The sequence below is a fragment of the Leptonychotes weddellii genome, chromosome 1 (genome assembly GCF_054177405.1).
Source record: "Leptonychotes weddellii isolate Sample4059 chromosome 1, ASM5417740v2, whole genome shotgun sequence".
In the NCBI taxonomy this organism is placed as follows: domain Eukaryota; kingdom Metazoa; phylum Chordata; class Mammalia; order Carnivora; family Phocidae; genus Leptonychotes; species Leptonychotes weddellii.
Genome location: NC_138369.1, coordinates 117,849,451 through 117,871,766, shown reverse-complemented (window position 1 = coordinate 117,871,766; position 22,316 = coordinate 117,849,451). Strand labels below are relative to the sequence as shown.

General features: G+C 41.2%; 2 protein-coding genes across 3 annotated transcripts in view; one reads left to right on the top strand and one right to left on the bottom strand.

The window, feature by feature from the left end:
• Positions 1–22,316, top strand: part of MCF2L2 (MCF.2 cell line derived transforming sequence-like 2) — a 202,850-nt gene that overhangs the window by 119,689 nt on the left and 60,845 nt on the right. For both annotated transcript variants that reach the window (XM_081830363.1, XM_081830355.1), the window contains exon 15: positions 11,733–11,818. In XM_081830363.1, the coding sequence (XP_081686489.1) occupies positions 11,733–11,818 (86 nt within the window). The remainder of the gene's footprint in view (positions 1–11,732; positions 11,819–22,316) is intronic.
• B3GNT5 (UDP-GlcNAc:betaGal beta-1,3-N-acetylglucosaminyltransferase 5) lies at positions 13,865–18,824 on the bottom strand. The gene has a single exon (XM_081830425.1). It carries the CDS (start codon positions 17,462–17,464, stop codon positions 16,319–16,321), a length of 1,146 nt encoding a protein of 381 aa, XP_081686551.1. The 5' UTR covers positions 17,465–18,824; the 3' UTR covers positions 13,865–16,318.

Sequence of the window (22,316 nt, the reverse complement as noted above, 5' to 3'; positions counted from 1 at the left end):
TATTGAGTGACATAAAAAGGGCTTAACCGTGATCACCTTCAAAACTGAGCATCACCCTACCCATCTCTGTACTCTGGGCTTCAGAGAATCTCATCTCTAAAGGTGAGAGCCATGTCAAGTGCACCAAAGCCCAGATCCAGCCCCTGAACTTACGTGCTGTTGCTATTAACCCACAAATCAAAGTGATTTGCACTTACCTCACAGCTCTGTGATTTTCTTTGCCCATCTTTAGACAACATATTTATGGCCTACACACTTTATAACGATGCCATAGGAATTGTGTGTACATGCACATTCCCATATGAGAGAATCCAAATTCGAGTGAATTATTTCAATAAGTGTGAATAATAAAAATGAGTGCTGCTGTTTTATTGTTGGGGGAAAAAAAGGAAATACAGTCAGTCAGCACAAAGCACCTTTTCTCAGGGAAGACCTGAGGATATTTAAGATGAAAGCTTCCCATAAGCTACACTTATTACTTACTTTGATTTTATTTTTGGTAAATACAGACAATGCAGAAACTAGGGCAGGGGAAGAATCAGAGGCCTATAGGGTTGGGCACATGTTGAGTAGAATCCAAGAAGCTCTGACCACTAGACTTTGGTTTCTTCTTTTTTTGGCCTTGCTGCTTATTTAATTCAGACTCCAGGCCCATCCTCACCAACAGCATAGGTACTGGAAAGCCAGCACAAGCCCATGTTACAGTCGTCCTGGGCTTTTGTTGTTGTTTTTCCTTATTGTGACTTCGTCTGTGTATTTAATGAGGGGCTTTTCCTGCAACAACATGTATGTTAACAGTCAAGGCAGTGGAGGAAGCATTTTGGCAAACCGAGGCTGGCCAGACTTCTACTTCTAAACACCAAGGCTATGAGAAGTGTGAGCAGAATCCATATAGTTGTGAACGACCATGAGTAGGAAGGAAGAGGATTTTTGAACTAAATCCCCAAATCCTAGACTTAAAAATCAATTCAGGACCAATAAATGCCATTAGCGTTTGACAAGGTAGGTAGTATAACTAGGGAAATCGTCATTCCAAAATATGTAAGAAAACTAGTAAAAAAAAAAAAAATGGTAGGTTAGAAAAAAAGGTTTAGATTCATGTCTGTGTGATTCATGGTTTATTAGAAGGGGGGCAGGGAGGTTGACTAACATCAAGAACAATCATTGCTGCTTGTGTTTTGTGGCCGCTGTCCAGGACAGATGACCAGAATGCATAACATCTAACTCTGGTGACACTCCTGACATCCTTGACCTGAGGCCTAGACCGCAAAGATGAAATCACAGTGCAAATCATAACATTGTGATAAATACCCCACCTTGCCTTCCTTGGGGAAATGCTCACAGACCAAAAAAAAAAAAAGAGGAAATAAACCAAAACCACTCATGATTGCCACTACATTCACTGACACTCACTACAACAAAATCATGCTATGAATTTATCGTCATCAGGGAACTCATTTCCAAAAAAGGCGTCCTGTCTTCTCAGGTGGAGTAATCCTTGCTTTACTGGTTGGAAGGAGCGTAAGGTGGCTGAGCTCTCGGGCCGTCTGGCAGCCGTGTGGCCATGCGCTAGACTCACTGACGTGGTCTGGGAAAGCCCAGCCGTGGAGGAGATTCGCTGTGGTTGCTGGCAGTGGTGATGTGGCTGGTTCGGGTCCTTTACATCACCAGCTGGAAGCTGAAAGCATGACTGACAGGAGCTGCTTTCTCAGGCTGCTCGCATCACAGCCTCTTCAGAGCTGGAAAGAGGCCAGAGGCTGATGAAAATTCCTTTTTCATGAATGTGAACCCTCAGGATAAAGGCTGAGCTACTGGCTGTGAGCACCAACAAACTGTTCTTGGGCACCTGTTAATGTGGCTTTAGCACAGCAGAGGACTTTTTAGGCTTGCAAGCAAACAGCCTCCTTCATAAAAATTAAAGGGAAAAAAAAAAAAGCCAAGGCAGTAAGTTACAGAATGGGGAAGTGAGGGAAAGGTTGCTAACACCGATGAGGCCCAGACATTGTGCTGTGTCCTCTATGTACCCGATTTCATCAATACCTTGAGGAAGAAGATTGAGGAAGCTGATGTTTCCCTTGTTTTATCCATGATGCTGTTGAGACTCTGAGAAGTTAAGTAAGTTTCCCTAAGGGTCACACAACTAGCAAATGGTGGAATGGGGATTTGAAACTCGTAGTTTATTTAATCTAACAGTTTACTTATCTATCTAACTTAATCTATTTACCTATAACCTATTAGTTACTTAATCTGCCTAACTATCAGTTGACTTAATCTCTCATACTCTAAATTTCCTCTTCTGCAAAATGGGGAAAAGCAACCTCACAGGTGGTTGATTAAATGAGAACTATATGACTTCAATAACAATGATAATGTTAACAAATCAAAATAAAAATATTTAAAACATGAGAGTATATGGGGAGTACCTAGCATGAAGCCTCATATATAGCAGGTTAGTAATTTTAGTTTCCCATTTAATCCCATGTTTATAGATAGAATGTTCTGTGTAAAAGATGAAAAGTAGCTGAAGGATGGTCAGATTCAGGTCTTAAATTGAATAGCTTCTCCTAATCTTGAATGTGTACTGTTTTGCCAAATGATAGCTGATCAGGCCCAAACTCAGTTCCTTGTTTTCTCACTCCTTTGAATCCCCAAAGCTTTCATTTACCTCTGATTCTCAACAGGAGAACTATATAAACTATAAGCACATTTCAGTGTTCACCCTCTATGATGCTTGAAGTCTGGTTATTCAGAAAATCCACCAAATCTTTGAGGCAGCCCCCATCTAAGCTTTCTGAAGAATTTCTAGAACCAAGATTATCAAGGTTTCCTATGTATTGCAGCCCTGAGAAGCTTATTAATAATGCAGATTGTCAGTCTCTACCCTCAGATTGTGACTCAGGAAGGCCAGATATGGTCCAGGAATCTGAATTTTTAACTTTTAAATTTAAAATTTTTAATTTGGTACCTAGAATGCAGGTGGTATAAGGATTGCCTTTTTGGGCACACTGGCCCAGAAGCTATATTCATAGTTCATAAAGACCTGGAATAAAGGAGAGCTCATTAAGGTGGCTATAGAACTCTTAGGCTAATATAGAGTCCAGAACTTAGTGAAGTAAGAGTGTGATTATATTAATCTATCAGAATGTACTTTCGTTGAGGGAGCTATATGAAAAAGAAGAGAATAACAGTTAAGACCACTGTTGACTTTGCTCTTTGACCAATAAAAAACTGAGATGACTAAAATATTTCATTGGTCCAACCTGGGTGTCTTATTCAGCTCCATTTAATATATATTAAAGCAACTGCTATGGGTCATATGGAAACAATTCTAGCATGGGGCCTGAACTCAGGAAACTTACAAGTTTCATGGGCGAAACTACATATTTCAAATAATTTATAATGTAGAGAAGAATGACATATGTCCAGTAAAAGAAATATAACGTGTTAGAAGGCAGAAGAGGGAACAGTTCCTAACAACGATATTGGGGATATTTTATAAAGGAGATGGCATTTGAACTTAACTTTGAAAAATAAATACAACTTTGAAAGGTGGATAAGACAGAGAAGGGCAGTCAAGATGGGGAAGGATATAAAGTCTCAAAAGTCTGAAGGGGCATAGGCCATTCTGAGAATGGTTCGAGAAAGCCAGAGAGGTAGACTGGAACAGGTTGCTAAAGGCTTTGGTTAGGAGTTGTTGCCAGGAAGGGCACCTATATATTAGAAAGATGACTCTGGTATGGCAATGAAGAGTAGACTAGAAGGCAGGCAGGCGGACCAGCTGCCAGCAGGTGCCACAGTCTAGGTGTGACTCCAGTGTTAAGAACCTTCTAATGACAGGAAAAGGGAGATGGGCAGAGCTTATACCAATTAATTCAGATGTCCTCCCCAGTGCCTAGAACACACTAGACTGTCTCAGAAAGTGTGATGAATGAGGAGTAGGTCAAGGTGAGAAGAAAGGGGAGAGATTTAATAGAGAGGGAAAGAAGATATTGAAGATACCTTAAGATTTCCATCGTGGATCTCTCACTGGATGAATTTGTTGGCTAATATAGAGCACTCAGGAGAAACAGTAGAAAGCGAGGACTTATGAAGGCTGAGTCCAACATTTATAGGGTTTTATAGATCTGTAACAGCAACCCACACCTTCTCTATGAGCTGTAGCCACCCCCCCCCAACACACACACTAATGAGAGTCAGCCAATTGACCTTGAGGTTATATGGAAATTATTTGTGAAATAGGTTAGGGACCAAAGATTGTTCTAAAAAAGTACTTTTCAAACTTGTGATTTTATTTACAAGTTAAGATTGATAGACATAGGGGCGCCTGGGTGGCTCAGTCGTTAAGCGTCTGCCTTCGGCTCAGGTCATGATCCCAGGGTCCTGGGATCGAGCCCCGCATCAGGCTCCCTGCTCCGTGGAAAGCCTGCTTCTCCCTCTCCCACTCCCCCTGCTTGTGTTCCCTCTCTCGCTGTGTCTCTCTCTGTCAAATAAATACATAAAATCTTAAAAAAAAAAAAAGATTGATAGACATATAAAAATAAGGTTACATTCACATTTATGCATTGAGGTTAAAAATCACATGAAATCAAACAGCTGGAGAAAATTCCGGATATATAGGCAACTTCTTTTCAATGTCCTTGGCATACTTACTTCCTTCACATTTCTTAGTTTGGGAATGGGAGAAAGGTATCTTGCAACATGTTTCTCAATTTCTGTTATTTTAAACAGAACTACAGACTTGTAAATCATTGTTAAAACAATATTGCAGTTTTTTAAGAAGATACTTTTCCCATAAACAAAATATTATAAATATTATTTAGAGTATTAGTCCAGTCTTTAAAAACCAATTTAACCAGTGAGATCGTTGAACTAATTACTAACAATAATGGCTGGGAAATTCAAGATCTTAGATAAAAGAGACCCTGGAAAATTTTTGAAATAGGAAAAGTTTGCATTTGGGACCCATTCCCCTATCTGTCTCTCTTCATTTCCCATTCCCACAAAGCCTCAGGACTACTCATGCCTGTCTTCTCAAGCCTGCCCTTCTCCTCCAAAGGGCTTTAGTCTATAACATGTGCTAAAACCTTCCTCTCCTCTCCCCTCCCTCTTGGAAGCCCCCACCCAATGTAGCTGATCTGGTCTAGAGGTAGGAGAATATCTGAATGTGAGCTAGTTCATAGCAATGCATGGATGATGAGTGACTGAGAGCTCCTTAACCCTTCTGGAAATACTTGCCATTAAAAAAAAAAAAAAAAAAGACTGCCTTATTATCCAAAGGCAGTGACTTCTTCAGGCAGTGGCAATGAAGAATAAGAAAAGATGTGCTGGGAAGAGCTGGTGAGATGGAGCAAACAGACAGACTAGCCAGCTAGCAATCCAGGGTAGATTCTCTCCCAGGGTAGATTCTCTCCCAGGGTAGATTCTCTAAGTGGTTCCTGTTTTTCAAAAGTTTTTCCTATTCTCCACATCAGAAACCCCTGAATCTCAAAAAAAAAAAAAAAGAAAGAAAGAAAAAGAAAAGGGTTTCCCCCCTTTCTCCAGCAGTTCCAGCAATGGAGAGGAAAAGGCAGAGCATCCTTTCCTGAGGCTGATGCTTTTTGCTTTTCACTCTGGGACTGTGTCTCTAAGACCACTCTGGACTGGACTGAGGCTGGAGGTTGAATGGCCTTTGGAGAGTTGTCCTTTTCTGTTTTTTCCCCACTGTCCTCCCTACACCCCAACATTGTATAATTTTTCAATAATTCTTACTTGTCCTACCTCTTCATTTATTTTCTCTGGTTTTCACAATTAATTTACAATTTTGTAAAATGCTTAACCATAAATACTTCTTGCAATGATCACTATTTATATGTAAATGAAGAAGGTGGTTCAGCCCTTTATCTACCTTACTTTTTCTCACAATGAGGTCTAGTAGCTTCTCTTTTAAAGAAATGTGATAATATAATAAATAATACTTTCACCTTGAATTACCAGATACCATTGCTTTAAAAGAGTTGGAACTGAAATTGCTTTCCAAGCGTCCCTAAAATCATAAAGTGAAATAATTTAACTGCAGGGAAAAGCTAATTTGATTCAGTTCAAATGTGGTTATCTCTCCTTTGGGGAAGGAAAAAAAAATAGTCAATTGAAAATCAGTTATTGATCCTTTATTTTTTTTAAAGTTTATTCATTTATTTATTTTAGCAGGGGCGGGGAGGGGCAGAGGGAGCGAATCTCAAGCAGACTCCCTCCTGAATGCAGAGCCCAACCAGGGCTCGATCCCATGACCCAGGAGATCATGACCTGAGCCCAAGCCAAGAGTTGGACACTAGACCGACTGAGCCACCCAGGTGCCCCTAGCTATTGATACTTTAAAAAATGTAGGTACTTTTAAAAAGTTGGTTGATACTTTGAAAAAGATATTCTCCTGAGAGAGGGAGAGTGTGCGCACACACACAGGAGCAGAGGCAGGGGCAGAGGGAGAGGGAGAGAGAATCTCAAGCAGACTCCTCACTGAGCCTGGAGCCCAACGCGGGGCTTGATCTCATGACACTGAGATCATGACCTGAGCTGAAATCAAGAGTTAGTTGCTCAACTGACTAAGCCACCCTTGTGCCCCTGAAATAAAATTTTTAAACAGAATTCCTTCAAGCTAGGCACTTAGCCTGTTTTCTCAATTTTGAAACACATCTTTCTTCAAAATATGGGGAAACAAAACAATTAGATTACATGTTTGTTGAGAAGACCTAGGAAGTCATCATTCAAGGTGCTCCTAGAGAACCTGTATGTGGGTTGGTGTCACTTTGAAACTGGGGAGAGGCTGGGGTAGAAATGGGGTATGGGGATAGATGCTGGGCCCAGAGCAGTGGGCAGCTGCCTGCCTTCATGGCCACCCTTTTTCTTCAGAATAAAATGAACATAAATGGGGAGGGGCTTTTCCACCTGATCGGCCCTCCACTAGGGTGGTTTATGGGTCAATTCCCTTTTAAATCACCAGCTGGCTGAGAAAATCCACTCTTTGAGATACCCTAGGGGCAACTCTAAGTCAGGGTTGACTGAAGGAAACAGGATATGATTCCACAGGAACTTGTGGCTCTGCTTTAAAAAAAAAACATCATTTTAGGGGCACCTGGGTGGCTCAGTCGGTTAAGTATCTGACTCTTGGTTTCGGCTCAGGTCATGATCTCAAGGTCGTGGGATCAAACCCGACGTCAGGCTCCATGCTCAGGGCGGAGTCTCCTTGTCCCTCTCCTGCCCCCTCTACCCCTCCCCCAACACACTCATGCTCTCTCTCTCTCTATCTCGTGCTCTAAAATAGATAAATAAAATCTTGAAAAAAATTAAAAAGCATCATTTTATAATTCAGTGAGGCTCCTAAGGAATCTCTAAAAAAAATATAGCAGCAATTGGTTGGTTGGTCTGTGGTCAATTTTCTTGGTTCATTATTTAAAATAAAAGGAACAAAAGACCCAATATTTGAAAAAAGCAAGCATTTATTTAAATATGTGGTTTTCATTCTAGAGCTTTGAGGAAGTTTAATTTAAATCTTCTTCCCAAAGTAATCTGGCTACAATTTAGCTTTCATCTCAAAATCGGAAGCAATAACACCTATGTTGGTACTTGATACTATAAGCAGAGGAATGTTTCATTGCCAATTCACACATCTCCCTCATTTTATGCAGAAGAAAATGGACACCCAGGGAGCGACTTGGCCAACACCTCCCAGCTAGTGAGAAATACGGAGTCTCTATTACACATGAGCAGGTAGAAACTGCCCAGCAATTACTGCAGGTCGGTGTGCCTGGGTGCTTTACATACATTACTTATTTTAATCCCCACAAAGTAGATATTAAAGAGCCAACCATAGATACCATTTATCAAGTCTTTGTACTAAGTACTTTAATTCCTTTTCTCAAATCACCACAACAACCCTCTGATATAGATACAACCAGTCCTCTTTTACAGAGAGAGACCTCAGGTGCAAAGAAGTCTTGCCCAAGGCCACTTTTAAATAAGAAGTAAGCCAGGGATTCCCACCAAGTTGTACCTCTCACATGAAGCATCTGAGTTCTTTTCACTCTCTAAGAGGTTTTCAAAGTGCAGGTCACAGTGGTGACAGTGACCTCAATTTGGTGGGTTCACAAGCATTGAAAAATAAAGAAAAAGAACAGAATGCAACAGGGATAGCCTAATTTAAAAATAGAGTATATCACATCAACTATACATATGTCTGGTGTGTGTGTGTGTGTGTGTGTGTGTGTGTTTACAACACAACCAAGCAATTAACTAAATTCTGGCACTGTCTACCTAGAAATAACATCATGTCCCACAGGTTAGGAGCTCAGTCCTATAAGATTGCTCTCCAACCCCCTTCAGACGACATTTGAAAAGTCCAGGTTGTCACTGGTGCTTTTGACCAACCTGCTATATATACATCAGTTTCCCATGATACCCTCCTTGGGTTTGATTAATTTGCTAGAGTGGCTCACAGAACTCAGAGAAACATTTTACTTACTAGATTACCTGTTTATCTTAAAAGGATGTAATTCAGGAACAGCCAGATGGAAGAGATGCATAGGACAAGGTATAGGGACATGGAGCTTCCATGCTGTCTGAGTAAGCCACCCACCCTCCATCTCCATGTGTTCACCAACACAGAAACTCCTTTTTGGGTGTTTTTGGAGGCTTCATTACATAGGCATGACAGGTTAAACCATTGGCCATTAGTAATTGAACTCAATCTCCAGCCCCCCTCCCCTCCCTGGAAGTGGTGGTGGTCAAGAGAACTGAAAGTTCCAGCCCTCTAATTCCGTGCTTGGTTCCCCTGGCAATCAGCCCCCATTCTTGGGTGCTTTCCAAAAGTTACCTTATTAACATAAACTCTGGTGGAGTTGAAAGGGGTTTGTTATGAATAACAAAAGAAAACTTCATGGCTCTTATCACTTAGGAAATTACAAGTTTTAGGAGATCTGTACCAGAAATAGGACAAGATCAATATATATTTATTATAAATCACAATGTGTGTGTATGTATGTTTTGATGTTTTTCTTGTGGGGCATGGTCAGACTTTGAAAGCTTCTGCACTAGCACACAACTAATCTGTCTAAACCTTAGCAAAACATTGGTATACAGTATAGTTAACTACCTCCCTGCAGATTAGTAAAGCAGTGCCCAGATCTGCTGTGGATCCTTCCCATCACATTCTCAATGGCAGCAGTGTTGTATTCCATCAAACTTGATGGACAGAGGATTCTTTCTCTACCCTGACACCAACTGTCTGACATGTGGTCCTAGGAATGTGGGTTGACACAACCAAGTCCATGCCCAGGCATTTCAGCAAGCCCATGTCTCATGCGTGACAAAGTCTATAAATCAGGGCATCATCATTCAGTGTAAAAGATGACAGTCTATACCTATACACCTTGAGTCATTGTTATTTTTCTGCCCTTAGATTGTCATGAAATGACTCTACAATACACCACACTTACTATAGACCAACAGAATAGTTGGAAAGAGCACAATTCATTTTATAAGCAGTAACAAGTTTTACAGTGAGAGCAAGTTTGGTTAGAAATAGTGGTTACTTGGGGCGCCTGGGTGGCTCAGTCGTTAAGCATCTGCCTTCGGCTCAGGTCATGATCCCAGCGTCTTGGGATCAAGCCCCACATCGGGCTCCCTGCTCAGTGGGAAGCCTGCTTCTCCCTCTCCCACTCCCCCTGCTTGTGTTCCCTCTCTCACTGTGTCTCTCTCTGTCAAATAAATAAATAAAGAATCTTAAAAAAAAAAAAAAAGAAAGAAAGAAATGGTGGTTACTCCTTACGAAGGTCCCATATTACATGTTAGGGATCCAAAGACAAGGCTAGAGCTCAAAGTCCAGCAGGTGTTTCAGGCATAGTAAAGTCACAGGGGAGGAACTAGAAAGGGATGTGATGTACATTAACTGCTGTAGTAATTAGTTCAACATTATAGAGAAAATGTGAAGAAAGAGCCTTGGTAGTGTGGTGAAAATAACTAGATTGGTTTGAATCCAGGGACTGGTATTTACTTCTGTATATTGACTGAAATGAGAAATATCTACTAGTATCTGGTCAACTATGTGTAATAGCAGGCACTAACAATTTAGATTCCTAGTGAAATGATATCCTATTTTGAAAGAAACAAATATGAACTTGGAATTTAAGATTGCCCGTGTATTTTAGAGCTGGATGCAAAACTGGTATCCCAAATAGTCCTTTATTTGTTAGCCTGCTTTCTGGATATTCTAGATTTGGGATGACATCAATGAGAAAGATCAAAGATCCACGATTTTCCCTTTCATTCGTTGAACATTTTTGAATTGCTCTTTCTGTGGTTGGCATTGTGAATAATAAAAACCACCTTACCTTGAGTGCTTTCTGTTAATCAAGTGAGAGGCCTCTCGCATTGTCAACAACCAGCTGAGAGTCTATCACTCTCAGCTGTTTTACAAGGAGACTTCTCATCTGTTGTCTGGGGAGAGCTCATGCTTCACCTTCTAGCTCTGATTTACAGAGAATCTTTATGCCTACTCATTACATTTCCTTAAACAATACTTTTGCAAGAGGGCCCTTTCAAAATCTATACTCCCTTTTGTGACTGTATAAAAGAACTCATTTAAACAGAACCTGGCAGGCAGGAAGAATTCAGATACTGGCTAATTATCTGCTTGTTCATCATTAGTCAATAACTTTAAGATTCTCTGGTTGCTATCAATGTTATATAAATTCACTTCCTTGTTAAAACTGTATTTTCTTTTATTTTTTTAAAAGATTTTATTTATTTGAGAGCGAGAAAGAGAGAGAGAGCAAGCACAAGTGGGTGGAGGGGCAGATGGAGAGGGAGAAGCAGACTCCCAGCTGAGCAGGGAGCCGGATGCAGGGCTCGATCCCAGGACCCTCAGATCATGACCTGAGCTGAAGGCAGACGCTTAACTGACTGAGCCACCCAGATGCCCTGAAACTGTATTTTCTTGAAAGTAAAATGAGTAGTTTTGCCTCTTTTTGGGAATTAAATGCCTAATATTCTGAAAAAGAGCCCCAGCCCTGTGTGGTAGATAGTGCCATGGGGTCCACGTGCTAGGGGAGGAAATTGAAGCAGAGTGGTTCAGTGAACTTGCCCAAGGTCTCAGAGCTGGCAGGTAGTGAGCAGGGCTTCCGAACACCAGCTGGCTTCAAGCCTGTACCGGTGGCCAATCCGTACAGCCTAAGGAACCAGCTGCTCCAGGATGCGATGCGCTAGAATGGACCTGTGATCACCAGCCTGTGAAAGTGGACTCTGGGTTTATCTCATCTCTGTCTTTAGCTCACTTTCTGGCCTTGGGTAGGTCGCAACTTCTCCAGATTTTCATTTCTTAGCCCAGAGGGAAAAAAAGGAGATATTGAGTCAAATGATCTCTTCACTGTTTCCCCTTAGCTCAAACTCCAAATCTTTATTGTGAGTCAACCAGGGAGGAGGGGGAGTACAATATTAATAGCCGTTCATTATTAAGGAAAAATGATACCTGCTTTTGAGAAAGAATTTTTGATGTTTCTAAAGGAAGCCCAAAGGGCAAACTGTAACAGATTTGCAGAGGGGTTGGGAAAAACCCAAGAAAGAAAGAGAAAGATGAGGGGCTAGGCATGGTGCTCAATGAGAGCACTGAAAACAAAAACAAACAAAACAAATAAATTGGGGGAAAGAAAAATATACAGCCCCAAATAATATAGGCTGTCTTATCAAAATTTCTTTCACTTCAGAATGAAGAAATACTGGAAGGCAGTCACGAAGGGAAGAACCCTGAGCCAGAGCAGCCCGACAGTCATGAAAGTCTTTCCCCCACCAGGTAAGATTGCAGATCCCTGGCCGGAGTCATTTTAACCCCTTGAGGTGGTGGGGAGAGGGGAGGGTATCCTCTGTTTTAAACCTCATCACTCATTTTTCCCAGATAAAATCACATATTTACTCTGTATACTAACCTTCATTTATGTACCTGAGAACAAACTCACAGATCTCATAAAAGCAACAAGCAAGAACTGCACATGACTTATAAACCAAGTTCCAAGGATACTCAGTATTTTAAAAAATGAATTATCAAGAAAAAACAAAATAGTAAATGTAAACTAATGTTGATAGATTGAATTATTGGTTTGAAAGCATTTAAAGGGAAGAGGTTCCCCAAAGACACAATTTATACAAATTTAATGCTATTTTCAGACCACAGGAAGGTATTTGCATGCATGTGACTACTCTGCCTCAGAAAGCCTAAATTAGGGAGGTAAACACCAAGAGCAGAGGGGAAATTCATTAAAAAAACACCAACTTCTTTATACTCAGAATCTCCATCATTAGCTCTATTCCAGCAATCATCACATTACTTGTATCCACACCATTTAACATACTGACTTACGAGCCACTCTTGTGCCCAGGGACTATGATAATACTTAGCTCTTAGCAGGCCTCCAAAATATGCCTGTAGAATAAATGAACCAATGTCTTGAGGAGCTTGCCGCTTGATTAAAGCCCATATTAGTTTACTAGACTACTTTATACTCTTTCACTTTAAGGTGTACTCAAAGAAACATGTGGGCTCTTACTGACTGAAATATTATCTCTCAGTTAGAGCAAATGGCCCATGTCAGCATATCTGAAAGTGTCTTTAGTTGGGTTGTCTCAGAAAAGCACCACTTGGCAATGTGTTCTGTTGTTGTCCTTAAGTGACAGTGTATCTTTTTTTTTTTTTTAAGAGAGAGAGTGTGAGCAGGGAAGGGGGAGAAGGGCAGTGGGAGAGGGAGAATCCTAAGCAGGCTCCACGTGCAGCACAGAGCCCGACTTGGGGCTCGGAACTCCTGACCCTGAGGAGATCATGACCTGAGCCAAATCAAGAGTCAGATGCCTAACCAACTGAGCCATCCAGGCGCCCCAGAGGGGGGAAAATGATTTTAAGCACTACGTGAGAGCATTGTGCACAGTCCCTACCTTTAGAACTTCTATTTTAGCTAGGAAAAAACTCATGAAACAATTAGTTGGTAGCACAATAATATATGTGATTAAGTATGTATATTTTGGGAGGAGGGCAGGAAAGAGATGCTTAATGAAAGAGCACAGTTAGGGTTGGATTTTCAAGGCTTCAATAGGTCCAGGAGAAATGACGTTCCATTGGTTAACTTACACAAGTCATGAATGAGATGTGTGACTGATGATAGTGGTGGTGGGAAAAATAACGCTATGGGGACTCAAGAAGGAAAGGAAGATTCCATAAGGCCTTGGGAACCAGGTCAAAGAGATAATTCGATGCTCAAGACAGTAAGGAGCCTTTAAGGTCTGGAGCAAAAGAATATCTACAACCAAAAAAATCACATGCTTCCAAGTTTTAAAAACATAAATAGATTGAATCACACCATATCTTGGGCTAAGAACTGAGCAGGAATTGGGTGAAAAGCAGAGAACATACTATGTACAAATATACTGAAGCAGCACTGAGACAGAACCAGTCCTAAGAACATTCCTGACTTTCGAAGACTAGAGCTAAATGTGAATCTACTTTCCGACACCTAATGATATCAAGTAAAAGGAAAATATGACCCTTTCCAATGGTGTCTGGTGGCCCCATGGCTACAGGTGTTCATCTCTTTCCTGAACAATCGATTAGAAAAGAGAATTTCCCCAACTTAGACATTCCAGCATATGTCCTTTAACAACCAAAAGAAGCATTTTATGTGGCTCCAGGGCAGAGGACACAATAATCCTCTCTCCTGGGTACAACAGCAAGTCTGATTAAGGATTAAGATTGTGTACTTCAGACCTCCCTGACATTAAACAGAAGAAGTTGATTATATAAACAAATGGTGTTCATACACAGGAGTTTAAAAAGCTTGTGAAAATACACATCTGCTGACAATTTTCAAGTTGTTTATTGGAAATCACAGATTTATTTTTAAAAACTCACTAATTATTTTGCCATACAAGAGCAAAATTCAAATAATATAAATATTTAACATACTGGTATAAAATTAATAATATGAAAAAAAAGATGCAAACCAACCAAGAGGTAAAAAGTTTTTAGCAATAACACTGTGTACAACAATCGTCTACTCAAGTGACCATCCAGGCTGATAGTTTATTTTCCCTTTGTTGACGATTTTTGAGACAGCCCTGCATTAGAGCACCGAAAAGTTTTTTCCTTCTTTTTTTAAAAGGCTGGAATCCTTTTATTTACAAATATTCTTCTCAGTACTTTAAATCCAATGAAGGAAGCATCTAGCAATTTCCTTCTTATTAAAAAAGGAAGTGCCTTCATATTTCCTTTAAATTTAACTATGTTCCATTCTATTCGAAGCAAAAATAAAAAGATGAACACAGTTGAGGAGAGCTCTTTTGCAAATAAATAATTGTTTCACAAAAGTATTGCTGTAAACAAGATCATTTCAATGGCCAGAGAGACACTTATGTTTTCAACCAATGGAAAATTTTAACAGTTACAAGTATAGATAGGCAGGGTATGTATGGCCAAAAGGCAAATGGTTATTAAAGAATCAACTAATAAAAATTAATTATAAACCAGCTTTGTCAAAATGTGATTTTGTTATCTACAGGTTTTCAAATTGGTCAGAAAATTTAAACTGTCATGACTTATAAACGCTGCACCTACTCTGAAACTACAAACCCAGAATGGCTGACACTGTAGTTTTGACATTAGTTAAAAATTCTAAATTATCTGAGCAATCAATGTAAACAAGCCTCAATTTTCAAAATAGAAAAGAAATTAACAAAAAATTTCTGTAAACATTAAAAAGCTATCTGCAAAAAATTACAATATATCATCCTCCAGTTGTGCTTACCAAGAATTCTTTTAGTTTTGTTTCCTTCTGCATGTTTCAGACCTCATCTAATGACATGAGACGTCTTAGTTTTCCCTAACAGGCACCTCTGCAGAGAGAGAGGTTTTATAATCAGTTCAACTGCTTTTGCTGAAGTCACCATTTTGGACATCATATAATCCCTGCGACAATAGACATCACCTAGTTCTTTCTGTAGTGAGGGGAGGTTGTTGCATCATGACCACATTTCTATCCTTTCCTGTAAGATAAATGCAACTTACTCTTTTAGAGCTCAGCCACATTTGAACAAGAAGCTTCACAAATATTTTAAACCTCCTTCTGGTGACATTTCTATCACTTCATTCTGCTTTCAAATGTGAAGTATTTCAAAGTTGATGACACCTCCGATAGTCATTTTGATGAAAGAACTGATTTTTTTAAAGATAAGATAGCTTTGATTTGATGTCGAATGCTCTCAGTTTTAAAACCTGACAAAGTACTATGGTTTATGAGACCTTGTTGGGGAGGGGTAGGCTAATTTTAGTCATTGTTACAATAATTTACACACTAAGAATTTTATTTTATAAATTACAGAAAAGGAGAAAAGAGGCTTTTAATGTTCTTTCTTTCTTTTTGAAGTCCTCTCCATTATTCTATTCCTCTGTGCAAACTACATTCAAATAACTACCTTAAAAACAGACCAATATTGAATATTTAAAAATCAGCTGAAAAATTCATTAAAATTGGCTGATTTCAACTAACAATGATTTCTTCCTAGGGAAAGACCCTGTGAGTAACACACTGCCCATGATTTGTGTCATATCTAATAATCAAAAAATTCACATGAAGTACCAGTTAGGGCAGAGCGAATCACAGCTCAAATTTCACATTACACTTTGAAAAAAAGATATAAATATGTTTTAAATGACTCTAACACTATTTAGGTAAATTAGCTACATGGATGTGACAATAAGTGATTTGGCTCTTTATAAAGAAATCGTGTTACATTTTTCTAAGTCTCCTCTGAAGAACAGGAACCTTCTTTTATCAGGTTCAAGTACTTTCTCCTATGCCAATCCTCCCCTGCCCCCACCTCCCCCAGTCAAGTGCTCTCTAATAAAAACTAATTTGTAAACCTGGTCCGACAATATATTCATTTCTTTGAAATGTTGTACTATACATTCACTTGGTATTTTCCAAAGGCAGTTACTCTAACACCAAGGCACCTTAATTAACTTCTCTATGCCTCAAATATACATGTGGCATCGAGTGAGAACTTGAATTTCCCTTTAGTTTTGTCTTCATAAACCTTTTCTAAATATAAATTCCTTGAAATGAATTTAGGCGATGAAGTAGTTAAGTTACACTGAATAGCTTCTAGAATCAAAGAAACATTCTGATAGACTGGGTTTTCAAAATATTTGTTTTTTCATACTCATTTTACTTCAGGTATCGACAAATATCTAGAGTTTTCTCCATCCATGTTTGGCTCAGTGACAGTGAAAACATACAACATTCAAGTACTGTTAGACAAAGGCGGCCCTACAAGGATACGTGTCAATATAGGTCAATTTGCAAAGGAGAACTATCTTAATTATCCTGCAGTATATTTGACCAAAAAACCCTTTCGAAATCATTCTGACTTTAGGGTCTGTGGCATCCCTCCAGAGGTCCTGAAGGTCTTGTACGTGTCCATGAGACGTCATCATTTTATCGTAGATGCAGGGATGATAAGGAGTTTTACCTTCCCCGGAGAAAAACACATGGTGTTGTGGCACTATCCCCATTTTATTGGCACAGAGGCCCATGAACACATCATCTATGTAAAGACTAGAGTTAAGTGTCTGTGACGCCTCGTGGACTTTGGCGGCTACATCGCTGGAGATCACGTAGGCAGCCCCAGCAGTATAGTCAGGGTAAGCCGGCCACTGGTACATTTCATAGGGGACATAGTATTTGCTGCGTTTGTCTCTCACAGGAGGAGCACCACGATGAACCCGACCAATCCAGAAGTCCTGAACACCAATTTTTCCTAAACTTTGAAGGTACTCAATAAGATTTGGCATATGAATAAATATGTCATCATCAGCAGTCATAAGGAATTTGGCATGAGGACAAAAGCTGTTTGCCCAACTGAACTGCAGAAGTAATTTGAGAGTAAGATTATAGAAAGAATCAGCAAAGTCTTGCTGGATTAGATCACTGTACATTTGATCTTCCCAGACCAGTTTTCTTTGCAGTTCTTCTCTTGTCAGTGGGTTAGAAGGTGTTCCTAAAGCAAACAGAGTTCTGATGTTGGCATTAAGTTGAGACTGAACATACTTCTCATTGCCCCACGTTTTTCTAATTGCGGAACGTCGATCGTAGTTTTCGGGAGCAGTTTTTACAAACAGTAACAGGAGGATGTCTTGTGCCTGACACTTCTCCTCATGGTTAATCAAGTACTGGTAGCGAGGAGCCCCATCCGCACTATGCTTAAGAGACAGGCTATCGTTCACAAAGTCATAGCTATTTATGAGGTATCTGTAAGAGTAGGACTTCATATGGCTCACAATATGATTATCGATGGGTCCCCAAAAAAACATGAGGCTTAGTATAAAACAAGTGGCAAATAACTGCATGAACTGCCATTTTTTGACTCTTCTGCCACTCACAAACATTCTGACATCCATGCAGCTCTGTTTTTACTTAAGGTCGGTTTTAAATGGGCGCTTGCCCCTTCGAGACCATAGAACTTGGTATTGTGTAGAACAGATGTCCATCTTAATACATGTTCATCATTAAAAAAAGCAGGAGCTCCTTGTTTCACAAAATACTTGCTTTTCGTACCATTTTTTCTGAGATTGCGGGAGAGTGGAATGCACGGTAGGAGGAGGACACGGGCACGTCAGAGTGTTTCCACACCGGCATCCGTCATTGCGTTAGGTGACTGGCCTCGTGTAGCTATTCCATGTGCTTCCTTCTGTGAGAGTAAAGTGCCACCTGTTAGTGTCAGGAAGAAAAGAGATGACAAGTGAGTGGGTGAGAGTGACCAAAAAGAAAGAAACTACTTTTCATTCCCTAAAAATGGAATGTAACTTGCCCGATGTGGACAGAAGGTGATGAGGCAGCTAGCGTTTAGCAGAGGCATACAGATATTTATTTTTTGGTGGGGGTGGGAGGAGGATAGGGAAAGGGAAAGAACCACTCACCCTCCACTGTCCTCCCCTTCAGAATACGGGGCCCTTTCCTCGTCTCAACCTTAAAAAATAAAAAGCCTCCCAAATGGCTATCAGCCTATACACTTTAAGTTCACAATCTCACGTGGGTGTGTCCAGGTATATATTGATCCACGGTGCAGCCAGGATGAAAGTAGCTGCAGGGACGCCTTGTTTTATGGCATTTTGCAAACACTGCCTTTTTCACAAGTTGAAGGTTTGCGTCAAGCAAGGGGTTGCCATTTTTCCAATAGCATTTGCTCTCCTCATGTCTCTGTGTCCCGTTTTGGTAATTCTCATATTTCAAACGTTTTCATTATCATATTTGTAATGGCGATCTGTGATCGGGTGATTGTGACTCGGCGGTAAAAGCTTGGAATGATGGCTAGCATTTTTTAGCAATAAAGTATTTTTTAATTAAGACATATTGCCATTTTTTAAGACATAATGCCATTGCACACTTCATAGATTATAGTATAGCATGAACATAACTTTTATATGCACCGGGAGATCAAAAAATTCATTTGACTCGCTTTATCATGATATTTGCCTTATTGCGGTGGGTCTAGAACCAAACCTACAGTGTCTCCAAGGTTATGTCTGTATATAGTTCAAGGCAAAATAGATGAATGATGAACAGAAAGTTCATAACAGTTAAAATTCATTAAAGCTTGCCCCAGACAAGACAGGAATAAGAGTAAGATTTTGTTTTAAAAAATCAAGATTTGTAAATCAAGGAGTTGAGATACATTTTCTTTTCTTTTTTTTTTTTTTAAAGATTTTATTTATTTATTTGACAGAGAGACAGCGAGAGAGGGAACACAAGCAGGGGGAGTGGGAGAGGGAGAAGCAGGCTTCCTGCGGAGAAAGGAGCCGGATGCGGGGCTCGATCCCAGGACCCTGGGACCATGACCTGAGCCGAAGGCAGACGCTTAACGACTGAACCACCCAGGCGCCCCTTGAGATACATTTTCAAAAGCATGGCCCAAACTCTCTGTAACCAAAATGGCTTTGTGAGACCCACATCTATACAGTCATCTTTTTCCTGTTCTTTTTCATCTGGAAACTCAATAGGCACCTCCAATTTAGCACATTCAAGCCAGGAAGCCACAGGGTTATAGCCAAAAAGCACTGTCTTTGTAGTCCAGCAATGTGAACTTCCACTAGAGCAGTGGCATGCATCTAACCCAGAAATCGGAAAAGCCGGCATAACCCCAATTAACTCAGTCTTCGTGCAAGTTAAATGGGAATATACATAGATATATAGATAGAGCGAGGTCAATAGATAATTACCTGGCACACAGGGACACTCAAATGCCATTTCTAACCCCTTCTACTGTCTTCTCCCCTAAAACCTGCTGTTGCCATTTTCTCTTTCTTTGTGTCTGACTGCACTTCATCCATCTCTGCCAGAAATCTGAAAGTCCTCCTTTTCCTCCATTCCATATCCAGTTACTTAATCCTGTGACTTGCTTGTTCTAAATCTCTCTTCACCTCTTCCTGTTATCATCACTTCTCACCCAGACCAGTGCAGCCGCCAAAATGATCCCTGACCAACCCATCCTCTACCCTATAGAGTGACCTTTCTAAAACTCAGATCTAACCGGGAGGCAGACTGAGCTCCTTCACCCCCTTCAGATGCTCTCTACTAGTTGTCGGCACCAAAGTATTGGCTGGAAGCTGGGCCATGCTAGCTATTTCACACACGGCAGCCTGTGTACCGGTGGCCATCTTATGTGTGGCCTGGCAAGCCCTGCTCCCCTTGCTAATAAGAAGTATCTAATCTTCACTAAATTCTACAGGCATCCGGGGCGCCTGGGTGGCTCAGTCGTTAAGCATCTGCCTTCGGCTCAGGTCATGATCCCAGCGTCCTGGGATCGAGCCCCGCATCGGGCTCCCTGCTCCGCGGGAAGCCTGCTTCTCCCTCTCCCATTCCCCCTGCTTGTATGCCCTCTTTCGCTGTGTCTCTCTCTGTCAAATAAATAAATAAAATCTTTAAAAAAAAAAAAAAAAATTCTACAGGCATCCTTTTCTGGGAAGTCAGAATTGAGGCCACCCTCCAGCACTACCACCAAAGATTATTCTTACCCGCATTACCATAGCACATTCTTGCACTCATGCTCCTGGACTGACTTTTTAATTTATCTGCCTCCCCCAATTACACTGTGAACTCCGTGACGTAAGGCCCGATGTCGTAGACACGCTACCCTCAGCATCCAGGTCAGTGTCTGACCTGACACCCGGTAGGCGTTCTCTGAATGTTGGTGCAAAGAACCATGGTGGGGGTGGAGCCCCTTTCACTCTAACAGCTGGTCACTTGGGAAGAACTGGGGTCAGGAGGCCCAGTCAGTCACATGTCCTCCCCTTTCTTCCATGACTAGGAGACAGCACTTCCCGTCTTCAAGGACTCTGACCCCAGCGCTTATCCGAAGTAAGATACATCCTTTTGCCTGGGGAAGTAGTCTCTCCCCTCAGGGTTAACATAGTCTCCTGAGCTTTCAACAGATTGACAGGGAAAAGACCATGCAAGCTCCACTCAGTCCAGGCTCGCTGGGTAGCTGGGCCCACAGAAAAGGCCCTGCTTTTGTGCCCAAAGAGCTCAACCTCAAGTCCCCCGCCCTTCAGCCCTGCTATGAAACCAACTGCATACACTGAGAGCACCCTGCTCTACGGGCCTAACCTTGGCTGTGGGACTTCCTTCCCAACTTCTGGCCCTTTACATACAGCTGTATTACCTATCTGCAGAAGTTACTCCATGTTGGGCTGATAACAGCAAAGACCAGGCATGCAAAAGTCCAAGGAGTATGGGAGATCAGAGCCAACCCTCATGGAGACTTTGTTCAGAGATAATCTATCTCATTCCCTAGGGCACAGATTTTTAAAACTTGCTAGTGCCTCTCAGAAAGTCACAACGGACAGCGGAAAACATCAGTTTCTGATGGTAGCATCTGCCTAAACTTTGCAGAATCACTTTCATGGGGGGGGTGGGGGCGGGGGCTCTTCCTCTCAGTCTAAACAGTGCTCGCTTAGATAAGGGTCCCCTGGTGAGGGCAGATATCCCCTTCTGCCTCTACAACCGGAGGCTTAATGCAAAGCAGCAGAGAATTCTTTTTTTTTATTTTATTTTATTATGTTATGTTAGTCACCATACATTACATCACTAGTTTTTGATGTAGTGTTCCATGATTCATTGTTTAGCAGCAGAGAATTCTTAAGGGCAGATTTTACGATCCCATAACTGTTTAAGAATTCTAAGAAAATTATCAATTGAAACTAATCTGCAGTTTTTCTATTCCAACAGACCCTGGCAAAGAGACAGAGGAGAGTAACCTTTGGAACCACAGGCAAAGCTAGCTTCTCATTTCTGAGCAGTTGCACTCATAATGTTGCTATGTCAGCTTGCTTTGCACCTATTACCAGTTGTTTACGAGTCTGAGTGTCTTGCTAGACAATCAGCCCACAGGCCTGACTCCTCCAACACCCACATAAACACTTGACTCACAGAGGCCCTAGTATCTCTCTAATGAATGGGGCCTATTACTCCTCTGGTTGGTGTGTTCTGCTGCTCACGTGCATTTTAGCAGCCACCCCAGAACATGCATTTATCCCCCTGCTCCCCACCCCTGATGCATATGGATTTACCTTATTTCCCTATATTTCTTCACCTGTTCCCCATTGACCTCCAAGAGTCAAAACAGTTCCTGAAAAATGACAAAGAACCTGTTGCAAAGCCAACAACCCACACTACTTATTTAGGTTCAGAACAGCATGTGAAAATCTAAAACAAGATTTCTCCAACCTCAGCAGCTTGAATTGTTTAGCTATCATTTATACCAATCATAACCAGAGCCCACTGATAGGACTGATCTGATGAAGGGAAGATTGGGAAAGTTGAACTACTCTTCCGCAGTACCTAGTTTCTCTTTTATAACAAAAGAACACCCCAATTCCTCCAAACTGAACATAGTCACTAGGCGGCATTGGCCAACCAAAAGCAAAATGCACCTCCATGGTCTAAATTCATGAATTACAACCAAACAGTGTTGCCCACCAGCCCTGGCTTTGCTGATGGGTACCACGCACATGCCATCGACACCCACTCTTCTGGTTCCCACAGAGCCTTGAAGCTCATCTAAAGCACATCTTCCATCTTCCGCCTTCAAAGGGCAGGGGAGGGGACTGACTGCAGAGAAAGCCACAGGCCTGCCCGACCTGGAGAAAGAAAATGCTGGGCCTGGCAGGAAACAGAGGAGCCAGATAATGCCCGTGAGCTCAGGAACCATCCCCACCAGAACGCTGTGCTTGCAGCTTCCTTTATGTGCACGCT

Coding starts and splice junctions, on each gene's coding strand:
- B3GNT5 (XM_081830425.1), bottom strand. CDS start 17,464: ATGGATGTCAGAATGTTTGTGAGTGGCAGAAGAGTCAAAAAATGGCAG.